Consider the following 12,948-nt stretch of genomic DNA (forward strand, 5'->3'; position numbering starts at 1 on the left):
ATTTTCAATGAAATGTGACGTACATGTGCTTTTTCATTTAATACTGAGATAATATCTATATTTAATTTTGATGCTACCCATATTTGAGTAGGATGTCTGAATTTAGTAGCTAGGAGACACCAAAGCTATGACCAGTTTAAAATGTTATTTTTCATTCAACTTTTCATCAAGATAATTACAACCTCAAAAATAATGCTCATTATTTCTAGAATAATTTCTCATTATTAACATGCTTCATTCTGATAAAGCTCTGAGTAGTTAAGAGCTGTTCTTGCCTTTGGACTCAAATGAAATAATATATCATATTAAGACTAATCTGCACCTGCAAAGAATGCTAAACCAGTAAATTATTTCTTAAGCATTAATCTAAGCCAGTTAATAGAAAAATAATATCTAAAAGTAATAGTATCCCAAATAAACATATACAGCCAAGGACATTTCCTCCTATAAGAGCATTTCCTAAAGAGGATGACTTTGCATTGTTCCTTAGATTATACTAACTAAGGACAGTGTAAATACACGTATTCTAAAAAGATAAGCACAGACAGGTGATTCACCTTTTTTTTTTTTAAGTAACACTTCTCACTTCTACGTTATGCATAATTGGAAATAAGATCAACTACTCTTAAAAAAAAAAAAAAAGCAAAAACCAAAACCACACAAACTCTCAGAGTTTAAAGAAAGTCTCTTAAAACAGTTCTGTACAAGCTGGCTTCCTCTGGAAGAAGCAACTGCAGTTCTGAGAATAAAATGGCTTCTGTAGCCAAACATAGGCACGTTTCGTTAAATTTAAAAACAAACATTCATGATTTACTCTCTATCCACAACTTGCTGTTGATCATGGGCCAAGATTCATAGACCTGAAAGAACGGTGGGAGAAAAGCTGTCAATGGTATAATTTCTACATCATGCCACAGCATCTTTTACTTTTTACAAAACTGTAGGCTCTCTCAGCAAAAACTTTCCAGGCTTGGTTTAGAAACCTCAAGGTAGAAAGAGTCAGATAGCATTCCTATGGAAAACATTCCTGTAATTGAGTTTAACAGGCACCCAAATACTTCTGTGAAATTCAACATAAAAGCAAAACAAGACACCTGACAGTGTGGTTTCTACAAAAGTATGCTTGTATCATATGAATTGAACAAATAATCCTATACATACTCTTCTGTGGCAACATGGGTGGATATTACATGCAAGCACACGTAGATTTTTTATTCCCTCTCAGAATCATATGATCAAGGAGACTGTCAGTTTGCTAGTGAAGTTGTAAAAGCCCGAGCTACATTTCCTGTTTGTAAGAAAGCTGGTGAAGAGAAGACTAGAGCCCTTTGAGATTGACGGCAACTCCAGAGATAGATTTGTGCTCCTAAGTCTGATATAAAACAGCATCCAAGGTCTACCAACGTAACATAAGTTGATTTCCTGTTGCATAAAGAGGTGTGGGGCATTCTTACAAGCAACATAACCAGGTAAGTCTTGTTCTTTTTGTACTACACATTTGAAAACAACAGAATGATAGAAACGTACTTTGGTTGACTACCAGTCCACTATTCTGAAGTCAAATTATTAATAATAATATAATGGTGAGGACGAGTCACCATCACTTGCTTAAACCTTCATTAATCTTCAGCAAAGCAGACAAAAGCATAAAGGCTTGTTGATGAAGGCTAAGCATTGGCATCATTTTTGTGCCTAAAACATTTACTAAACTGAGGATTTCTTATTTTATGGTGGTGCACTTCTTCCCTTCTGAAGTACGAAGTTGATATTAGCAACTGACTAAAGCAATTAGTTGTGCACTAATTAATTGCAGCTTAAGGAATCCTTTCCGGTGAATTAATCCTGTCTTAAAAGCTCACACAGATGGAAGCATTATTAATGTTAATTCAACATTCCTCAGACTCTTAATGTTTCTTTTTAGAAGAGGTCATTAGTACAGAATATTATTTATCTCATCATTTAATTGGAGAGAGGAAAAATTAATTTTGTCTCATTGTTGAAAACTTTACAGATAGAAACAAGGAGAAACAAACCATTTTATGCTCCAGCTTATCTTCTAAAACTTCGTAGTGATCAAGTAGTCATTCACACAAGCAGGTTTATGAATTGATACTATAGATGGCATGTTGTTAAGCAACTCCTGCTTGACAATTATCTGTATTCCCTATCTCGTTTCTCTTCAATAGGAAAGTGTAGTAAAAGAATTCTATGTTCCTTTCTGATGAAAGTACGTTAGAATATGTATATATATACTAAATAAAGTACATTAGAAAATGACAGAACAGAGCTTAGTATTTTCTGCTATATATTCATATACTGTTAGGAAAATAATACTTATTTCTAGCCCCACACTGTAGAATCTGGTTCCTTTCACCAAAATATAAGTACATAATTAGGAAAGGATGATCATGCTCATTCCTTCAAGTTGCAATAATTGCAGAATTGCAGAAATTAATCCTAGAAAGATTAGAGTGTTTTGTTTTTGGCTTTTGTCATAGAACGGCTTGGGTTGGAAAGGACCTTAAAGCTCATCCAGTTCCAACTCCCAGCCATGGGCAGGGTTGCCACCCACCAGCTCAGGCTGTCCAGGGCCCCATCAAACCTGGCTTTGAACGCCTCCACAGGAAGGGGGCATTCGTAGTTTCTCTGGACAGCCTGCCATTGCCTCACTATATTGTGAGTGAAAAATTTCCTCCTAATATCTAAACTTCCTTCTAGTTTAAAATCATTCCTATTTGCCCTATCAGCTTCTGCCGAGGCAAAAACTCAATCTTCACCTCGTTTATAAGCACACTTTCTAAGGACCAGAAGGCTGCATCGAGATTCCCCTGGAGCCTTCTCTTCTCCAAGCCAAACAAGCCCAGCACCTTCAGCCGTTCTTCATAAGAGAGGTGCTCTAGCCCTCTGATCATCTTCATGGTCCTACTCTGGATCTGCTGCAACAGCTCCACATCCTTCCTGTACTGGGAGACCCAGACCTGGACACAGTACTCCAGCTGAGGCCTCACGGGGGCAGAGTAGAGGGGCAAAATTACCTCCCTCACTCTGCTGGCCACCCCTCTTTTGATGCAGCCTAGGATGTAGTTGGCCTTCCAGGCTTAAAGTGCTCACTGCTGGCTCAAGTCCAGCTTTTCATACACCAGGACCCCAAAGTTCTTCTCCCAGTCTGCCTGGGATCGCCTGAGCTCAGGTGCAACGCCTTGCACTTGGCCGTGCTGAATCTCATTAGATTCTCATGGGCCCACTTTTCAAGCCCGTCCAGGACCCTCTGGATGACACCTCTTCCTTCTCTTGGGTCAACTGCACAGCTCATATTGGTATCATCAGATCACTCGCTGAGGGTAAACTTTTTCTGTTTTGCCTTTAATCCCCATTCTAATTACAGCAGAATAGACTGTAAACAAACAAACAAACAAAAAACAACCTAAAAACAAGCCAACAAACGCTTATTTATTTCCATGTCTTGTATCTGTTGGTAGAAAAAGCAGCCAAGAGACCTAAAAATTAAATAAACTACAATTAACAACGTACTTAGAAAGGCTTTTCTGTGCCTGCGTTTATTAACTGAGTACAGTATGCTTAAAGCAGCGTAAATATACATATACAGATACACCTCCAAGTTTGATCCTATTTCTGTACTAGAAATGAAAGAACAGCAGAAGAAGAATGCTTCCAGAATGTAGAGATTATTGTATTAGGTGTTCAAATTATTGATGTTTTTGTGAAGATTAAGTGTAGTATACTCCCCCCCCCAGAAAGTAGAATTAACTTCAGACTGACACTAGAAAAGCACAGAGCACACAGAGGAGCATGCTTGTGTGAGAGATCAAGGCCTTTGGTATGCTTTCATGGGTAACTAAGAACTGATTTTGTTTCTGAAGTAGTGTTGTCTGGCACACAAATAGATCATATTGCAAGACAGAAAAAGATTCCAAGAGAAGACACTTAAGTCACTTACATGTTAGTATCCATTATACTGAAATACAAGCAGATGGAATCAGAATTTTGGGAAATTAATTTTAAAATAATCCAAGGGATGTTCAGCTAGGAACAAATTATACTTTTGTTTCTATCTCTCCCCATGTATTTTTATAAACTACATATTAGAAAGCTAAAGTTTGTAAATTTAAAAAAATTGATATGATTTATTAGAAATTCAGACTTCAGGCCTTTTTTTTTTTTGCTTTAACACTTTGAAATCCTGGAGAAATAACATTTTGCCAACCTTTATTTTTTTTCCAGTCAGTAATTCCAATTTAACTCAGAAGTAAACTGTGAAAAACACCCTGCTTGTCCTCTGAAATTTAATTCTCTTGTTCAATTCAATTAAGAATTCTCCTACTCCGGAAACACCAGGGAAAATCAGAATTCCTGAAACAGAGAAATGAAGTGTAGCCTTCAATAGCAAGGATCATAGAATCTATGAACACTGGAAAGGATCACTAAAGTAATCTATTTCAACCATCAACCCATCATCTAGAAGTTGAGAACTCAGGTCCAAGCTCTACGTTAGGGATCTACTTCCTCTTTTTATTCTAATGAATCACAGAATAGTAGTTTCTGTCACAGATACATGAGAAGGGAATCTCTCAGGCCACAGTATTGCTTTTCCTCATTGAATAATGATTATTAGGAAAAGCAATAAGAAATGAGCATAAGAAAAAATGAAAGGCAATCATATAACAAAAGATAGAAGGGAAGAAGGAGGAAATATTTAGGCACTGCATTAGCCATAAGGATCCTGGTGTTGACATGCAATCTGGACTACTGGTAATTTTGGGCAGGTTGCAGAGAATGCAAATTTTGTAGACCTATTGTAAAAGGTTTGAAGCACTGGTTGTTTTTGACGTAATAACATCTTCTAGGTGAGACATGCCTTTTAATTCTTCCTCTGGAAAATGGGAATACGTAGCTGCTTCAGTGCAGTGTCTTGTCTTAAATGTCTGTATCTCACTGTAAGAAAGTGTTTCTCAACAGGAAAAGTGTTAATGCAGTCATGGAAAGCCCCCAAGTTCCCTTGAGAGAACTACAGTAGCAGAAAAGAAAGCAGGGAAAATTGAATATTTAATTTAAAAGGAAGGGTAAATGACCACTGGAAGGATCATATGAAGAAAAGCTACCAATCTGCCAGAGAGGTACAGCTTATTTGTTCTGTTTTGTTCTTTTAAGAAGAGTTCTGAGCAGGAAGAAAAGCTGCACCTTAGCCGATGTGACTCATGATTTTGCACCACATGGGATTATTTATCTTACTTCATCGTTGTAAGAACATCTGTGGATTGGAATAAAACAAAACTAAAACATCTCCTGCAACACCAGCGTAATTAGGGAAAAAAAACAGAAGGGACACTTCCTAAGGTGAGCTGGAGCCCAGTGAGCCAAAGAGCAATCCCTTCTATTTTCAGCAGGACCAATACATTGCCCTTGCCTACAACATGGGAATGCATACTCCTTTACATCAGCTTTCCTTTAAGAAGTAAATAAAAACTTAAGCCCTAATGGAATCCAGCTACATCAAAAACAAATGGGAATATTATGGACATGCTTGAATCTCACTCTGACGGTACATCTAACCTCTCCCATTGACTGCTCTGCTTCTGCCACACTTTTTTGTGCACCATTACTGGAATTCATTAAGTACTCCAAATCTAAAAGAACGTGAAACATGCCTCTAGGAAATGTGAAGAATTTAGATTCACGCTCGTTTCACCATTTTGCTTGGCTAGTATGTCTGCTGTCAGGGAAAGGTTTCACAGGCCATTTGCAGCAATGCTGATCATTCTGGCCATCAGACCATGACAATTAGTCTATTGTCATCAGAAAGCTTTGTGATGGAAAATTCACATGAGCTACGTTAATTGATGAATCACTAGACAAGATTCATTGAGTATGGGTTCCTTTTTGTGTTTGTAACAGGACTTCAGCAAGAGGCAGTTTTAGCACAAGAGGAGCTCAGTGAAACAGAACCACCTGGTATAGGTACTTCAGGAGCTGTTCAGGGTTTTCTCTGCAGTTGTCCATGGGGTGTCCAGCTCCCAGTTTCTGCTCATCCTTAGCTACTACACCATTTGCTTTCTCAGGAAGGAGAGCAAGGATATGAGTAAAGATAAGTGGCTTTAATAGGAGATGCAAGAAAACACACAGCCAATCTTTGAAATCTGTTGCACAGAGAGAAATTCCCAGTGTAGTTCTATCCAAATTCATTTTCTGAATTTCATTCATAAACTCTAACATTTAGCAAAAACTTACTGAAAACTAGAAAATTTTCAAAGCTATTCATTAAAATGAGGGTTTTTTTCCATGTCAATTTCTGATTTTTACTGCATCTTACAGGCAAACCAGTATCTCAATCTTTGATTTGCTGTGAAACAGCATCTCTGTTAAAATTTACAGGTTTTTTATTATTTAGCAGCTGGTTTGGATATTAATTGTTTAGCTCTTCCAGCTATACTTCTTGTAGCGTGGAGAAAAAATACAGAAGCTTGAGGTAAAGGAGGGGAAAAAAAAAATAAATCAACAAGCCACAAAAAATACAGCATGATTTTTAGATGACATGTATTGTAAAACAATTTTCTTTCAGTTACAGGAATGGACTGCCATTATTCTGTCTGGGGAGTTCTGGCCTTTCTAAGTTTGGCTCTCATTTTTTCATTGATACTGAATATTTCACACTATATGAAAAAGAAACAAGAAGGTAAGCAAGACTGTCTCTGTAAGGGATGGAATTTAAGAGCTTAAAAATATCTGCAGAGAATGCTATTGATTTTGACAGGTGTCAAACCAACAAACTACTTCTCTGAATCTTACAGTTATCTTTTGACTAGAATGATTCCAGTTGTGAGGATGAAACTGTTCAATTATTTAGGAGAGTCAGATAACATTACAGGATGATCACTAGCTGCCTAATCCGCTACCAAAAGCAGCTACTCAAATTCATCCTCTGAAGATAAACCAACAGCGTGTGTATATGGTGAAGAATTTATTTCTGGCTAATGTTTTATTTTTAAAAGTGTATTTTTAAGATGAATAACTCCCCTTTTGTAGAACATTTTCATGTTCTACATGCAACTGATTTAACGTATGTACTTTAATTTAAAAATGATTTTGAGTAGCTGAAGTAATACAAAATACATTTAAGAAAATTGTATCCTCTTCAAATTCCTAAAAGCTTATTTGAATTTCAGATATAAAAATTCTGTACTCACTTTATTTGGAACAAAAAATTGCTTTTCATCATGGGATTCTAGTGCTTAATCCAATGTGTCAATAATAATAGTAATGTGTTTAGTCTATGGAACTAATTTGTTTTATTTGTTAGAGGGTGACTACAGTCATGCTCTGTTTTTGTTAAAATTAACTAAGATTTTTCACATCACTGCCTAAGGCATTACTACCAATCAGCTGTACAATTCTCACCATTCCCATTCAGGAAAAGTGACCTTACACTGGGAAATCTGCTCCTTGTGCTGCATGCATATGGATGGGCAGGCAAACACAGGTAGATTGAACCACTTGAAACATATTCACATGCATAGATAATTTAGGTAAGCAGGAGGCTTACACCTATAAGCAGAATTCACGATGAATAGCTGACAGGCTATTAAAAGAGAGCCTGGAGTGTTCTGGGAGAGGGAGGAGGGCGTTGCCTTTTTGTTTTTTGTCTTTTAGTGTTACTAGGCAGACATTTGTGTGATGAAAAATCACAGCCATTTACAAAACTAACCTTGAGCAAGGTTGCAGTCAGATTGGCTGATGCTACAGTATTCATGGTATCAGAGTTTTACCAAGGCAGATTCTGGAGTTCTGGAGAACAAGATAGAAAGTCATGCATTCCTGAGTTATTAATCAAGCTCTAGCAATAAATCTTTCTGCCTCAATTTCTTCATCTGCAGATCTCTCTCTTTCAGAGACAGGAGCAACTCTGAACTGCCAGTAAAACAAACGAACCTTTCATTTTCTAATATAAACACATGATGTGCCTCCTTAGGCAGAGGGGGAAAAAAAAGAAGAGTTAGAAGCAGAAAGAGGAGGGAACGAGAAATTAATCCCATGTGTTACAGTACACTTCTGGGAGAAGGGACTGTATTTGATGCTTAACAAAATAGAGATTGAAGACCTTCTTGTAAACTAACACAGTCTGTAGCATAGCACAGAAACATAACACAAGCTTTTTAAATTATTATTCAAAATTGAGTGAAACGGGACAACTGAAAGTGCTTAGATGCCACAGCTTTCAATTTCACTCCCTACAGTGAAGTCAAAAGCATGTCAATTAAGACAATTATCTGAATTGTTCTTAAGGAGCACATTTCATTATCTTTTCACTTTTTAATTTTTTTTTCCAGCTAAAACATATAAAGACAATGAAGACAACACTGAAAGGTAAGCTGTATAAGTAATCCTTTTCTGAGAAGAGTAAAATAAGCAATAAATGGTGATAGATGTCTTTGAATTTTCTTCTGTGCCACCCCTCCAATATCTTACGTGGCCTGCCTGGAGATACTGGAAAACAGAATGATTGTTTAAAAAAAAAAAAAAAAAAAGAAAGAAAAAGAAAAGAAAAGGCAGGGGAAAAATTTTCATGCAAGAGATGCCCTCCAGACATTTCATGAAGAATAAAAAACTGCATGCTGATATGGTAACCTTCAATACTGAAGGAAGCATGATATATTGTGTTAAGGCACTATTTACTACTTGGAATCAATGAATCTATAGTAAAGAGAACACTCAGAAAACAATGAGGAATTATGATCTGTTATTTCATTCTTGTGGAACAATAATCTGTATTTGCATTTCTTTTACAAATTACATTCCAAAGCAATAAAGCAGTTTGCATTGATTCCAGATGCCGGACAGCTCCCCATCTGTCACCAAGTTTGTTGAATTTACTCCATATTAAAGTTACTGTGGAAAACAGAGATGGAAGGAATTTCATCTCAACTCCAATATATCAGGCCACTCCAATATATCAGGCCTTTGAATCAAAACCACAAAAGCTGCTGCCCCCACTCCAAAATCAATCCTCATTAACATACTCCCTGGAAACTGGAAGTCCCTCTACTTTGTTTGTTATTGCCTGCTCAGCTGAGAAATACCACTGAAATAAAGTAGCATATTTCATTACTTTATCCTTGACAAGGCACAGGATAGGGATGCAGCAGGATCAGACAGTGAACCTCTCAACAATCCTCATTTTTACAAACATGTTTGAAAACATTTTCAAACAACACCAGGTTGCAAAACACAGAATGCCATTAAAAACTCAAAGTGAAACTTTGCTTTGATCTTGTTTAGGTGCATCAACATAAGAATTTCAGTTCAATTTCAATTCAGTTTTAGTTTAGAATATGGGAGAAGAAAGGACACTTCCTTCTGTGAAGTTGGAGTTACCATCGCCTTGGTTTTTAGGTCACATACAGTCTTCTGCTATGTGTGTGTAAAATGGTAAGGTAAGAGTAGAATAGTGGGGTCCTAAATAAAGATTATGAAACAATTTAAAATTATCTTTCTATCCCTTTTCTAGCTATAGTGACTGCTACAGAGGAGATGACCCAGTTTATGGCAATCTCAGTCAAGATATTTTAGGTAAGTTTCATTTTAAGAACACTTGTCTCTTCAGTGTCTGTAAGAAATGCAGAATTAAAAGCAGACTGGCCAACACATTCTGTGTTTCTCAGCAGCCTTGAGAATCTTTCCCTTTAAATAAAATGCTTTACTCATACCTACTCATTGCCTACATCAAATTACATACTGCACTATTTGTAAGATGAGGTCATGTATAGAATTTGACTTTTTTTTTAAAAAAAAAACTACCCAAACAGTACTGTTCAGTCAAATACTTCGAAACCAACAGCTTTTCTATATGTAAAGCTGCACCCATTTAAACAACACACTTAGCACACACACTTCCAAGCAATCTAAGACACAAATTGCCTCCTGTCCAAAGTCAGTGCCCCCAGACAAGCTAGCAAATAGTAGCACATACCTGCTCTCAGTGCTGTCCATTCACAAATGAAAGATGTTAACAGAAATGCTGAAGCACAGCCCACGGTGGCTGGAGGGTGGGCAGACTGCTTCACTGGGCCAAAGTGAAGAATCATCATCCATACCATATTAGAGACAATAAAATCATAACTGCAGCTGGATATAGACAGGTGGATGGTATATCACTCAAAGCCTACTAGTCTCTGCATAGCTCTGAAGCTGAAAAGTTGTTTGTACTGACAAACATATAGGTATGTCAAGTTACTCTTAATCGAAGATGTTCCAACAGCTCCAAATAACGTCCAGTTAGGGAATGAGAAACTTCCCATCCACCCACAGAATATTTTTTGTTTCAGAGTGTCTGCATCAGAATTTCTTAGCTGATTGCCTCTCTGTAAGCAGAGGAAGACAGAAGCAATATCTGTGTCACTACCAAACAAGTGAAACTTCTAACGTAGTAAACTGGTGGGGGTGAGGAGGTACTTCTGTAACAGAGGATTTGTTAATTGGATCTTTTAATTCTGAGTAGTGTGTCTTAGTAACAGAAATACTTTTCTGCTTTGGTACATTACAGAGGAATGTTGTTACGAGCAGATGAAGTCCCAGCCTCAAAGGCCAGTTAATGAACTACAACAGGTATCTTCACTTTTAATTTTGGATTTCTGAATCACAGTGATGTGGTCTGTCACAGAGTTCTTGCATTTATTCCATGACAATAAGTATCAAAAATATTCCTGCTGCACATCACAAAAATTCTTCATACTTCAGTGTCTCAGTTTATCAGAGAATTTAAGCACATTTGAATTTTTGTTCAATCTGGGTCATTAGTAAGGGAGGAGAAAGATTACAAACAGATAATTTCCATCCATGTGGCATGATAATGCTCAGTCACTAGCATGCAAATCAGGCTCAGTTAGACATGCATCACATGATAATCACAAATTTGACTGATTCTTTCCTGCCCAGTATAAAAATCTATATTCCTTAACTTGTTAAAGACAACCAATTTTCTATTGATTTGTATTTTGTTGTTACTTGAAAATCTAAAAGCATACAAGTTTCAATTGAAATCTGTCTATAATTGAAGCATTCCCAAAATCAATTTTGGAGTTGCTTTCTAGGTATTTCATAAGGAATCATTCCCAGTCTCTCCCTTTTTATTTAAAGATTTGTTTTCATAAACTCCACAGAAAATTCCAGTGCCAATAGTGCTCAACAATTTGGTTTGAAAAACACAGAGAAGTGGAAACAAAACATGTATTTTACTCTAGAAATCAGATAACATATGCAGAAAAGTCACCTGTTACTACTTTTTTCTGCACAAAGTCTATGAAAAGTATTGTTGCTAATAATGGGATTCCAATAAATCAATTTGAGTGAAGAAAAACAGATCAAACAATGCCCTGCATCTCAAAGAACCTGGAACGATTACACAAACTGCTCTTATTTCCCACAGAGAATCTTTGAAATGATATCTGGAAGAGGGCTTCCTCTCTGCCACAATTTTAAGGGTATGAGCCTTACACAATTGTAAGGATATAACATAACTTAATTAGCATTAAGTTACATTAGTCTGTTTTCTGTGCTATTGTAACTTAATCATTTGTACTTCTAATAATGTAATTTACAGCTAGCTCGGGTAAACCTCAGCCCCTACTGTGATTACCACGTAGACATGTTCAAAGCATCAGACATAATTTTAAAGCAGACACAACTACTGAATGTTAATTATAAAGTAAACTTCCTTCCAGGTGGAATCAGTTGATCAGATGTGTTACGCCTCACTTGATCACAGCACCAAGGGAAAACGCAGAAAACCAAGGAGGAAGAAAGACCCTCCATTAGAGGATGAAGAAGAAAGATCATCTAAATCCACCATTACAGCTTCCAAAGCTTGCATTTACCTTAACAGTGAGCAACTGGCTGCTGAAAATACAGCAAACATAGAAGCCATTCATGACGATCCCATAAGATTAATGGGTTTGATTCATAGGACAAATGGAGAGAACATTTGAAGCGGCTTCATGAACCAAGTATGAAATCAAAGTGAGATATGCTTTATTAATTCTGGAGGAAGAGTGAATGATTAGAGACTGTACCCTGCCAAACTTAAATTACAAACAATGGTGTGAAGCAGCTAAATAAAACATTCCAAATCACCTTCAAAACACATCTATGGATTAAGCAAAAAATAGCTGTAGGCTCATGCTGCCCTTTTAAAGGGACTTTCCTTCTGAATACATTGTGAAAGGGAGCTGTGAACAGAGAGATACCAGCTTCTACATGGTAAAGTAAAAATTAATACTTTGTTTAAAAATAACCATCGAACTTCATACAGTCCTAGAAGATCCACTGAGTTGCCTGTAGAACTCTCACAGAGTATGACTACTCTTCTACATAGGTTTTAACAGTACTATTGAAAAGAAATGGCGTTTCACATATGCACACTTAAGGGTTCAGATGCTTTCCCAATTAAAAATAGGTCCGCATTCAAGATTGTGTATTTTCCCATGGTGAACAGTCTACAGCATGGTGTCCAACCTTTCAGCTTGCCTGGGCTGCACTAAGTGAAAAGAAACTGTCTTGGGCCAATGTTTTGGTTGCTGCTGAATGATGGGGTGCGCTAAGGACCAGCTTGGACTGCTTGGTTGGGAAGAGCCACTGCCATGATGGGAAGGGGGGGGGGAGTGAGGCTAATTACTAGCGGTCTTGGGCTTCATGCAGCCTGTTACATATCCTCACTTTCCTTTTGTGAGCAATATCGGCGTACATCTCGAATCTTCATTCCTCTACTAACATAACACTTTTTTTGTATAACACCACTTTTTTTGTACTCAAGAATAAGTAAGGATACTGGCAAATGATTTCTAACCATCAGCCTTTGCCAGAGAATTTTTCTAATTTTCTATTTTCTATTTAAATTCCTAGTGCCTTTGTCAATAAACTTCTTCACAAAAGTAGAAAGAA

At 37.0% G+C, this 12,948-nt stretch overlaps 1 protein-coding gene across 4 annotated transcripts; it reads left to right on the forward strand.

Annotated features, from left to right (window-relative positions):
• Positions 1–1,272: 1,272 nt before the first annotated feature.
• On the forward strand, positions 1,273–12,948 carry LOC122156081 (T-cell receptor-associated transmembrane adapter 1). Of its 4 annotated transcripts, none has more exons than XM_042810551.1 (8): positions 1,273–1,469; positions 5,170–5,355; positions 6,578–6,691; positions 7,427–7,495; positions 8,343–8,379; positions 9,521–9,582; positions 10,556–10,617; positions 11,733–12,948. In XM_042810551.1, exons 3-8 carry the CDS (start codon positions 6,586–6,588, stop codon positions 11,994–11,996), a joined length of 600 nt encoding a protein of 199 aa, XP_042666485.1. In that variant the 5' UTR covers positions 1,273–1,469; positions 5,170–5,355; positions 6,578–6,585; the 3' UTR covers positions 11,997–12,948. The 4 variants fall into 4 exon arrangements, with proteins under 4 accessions (XP_042666485.1, XP_042666486.1, XP_042666484.1 ...); XM_042810552.1 differs by having other exon boundaries at positions 5,173–5,355; XM_042810550.1 differs by lacking the exon at positions 5,170–5,355 and having other exon boundaries at positions 1,275–1,469.

Source organism: Centrocercus urophasianus, unplaced genomic scaffold (genome assembly GCF_019232065.1).
Source record: "Centrocercus urophasianus isolate 14NV4802_14NV808 unplaced genomic scaffold, USGS_Curo_1.0 seq_12, whole genome shotgun sequence".
NCBI classification, from domain to species: Eukaryota; Metazoa; Chordata; class Aves; order Galliformes; family Phasianidae; genus Centrocercus; species Centrocercus urophasianus.

Bases quoted from the DNA above. Each gene is read 5' to 3' on its own strand.
- LOC122156081 (XM_042810551.1), top strand. From the start codon at position 6,586: ATGGACTGCCATTATTCTGTCTGGGGAGTTCTGGCCTTTCTAAGTTTG. The intron at 8,380-9,520 runs GTAAGCTGTATA...TCCCTTTTCTAG, and splicing joins AATGAAGACAACACTGAAAG to CTATAGTGACTGCTACAGAG. The intron at 9,583-10,555 runs GTAAGTTTCATT...GGTACATTACAG, and splicing joins TCTCAGTCAAGATATTTTAG to AGGAATGTTGTTACGAGCAG.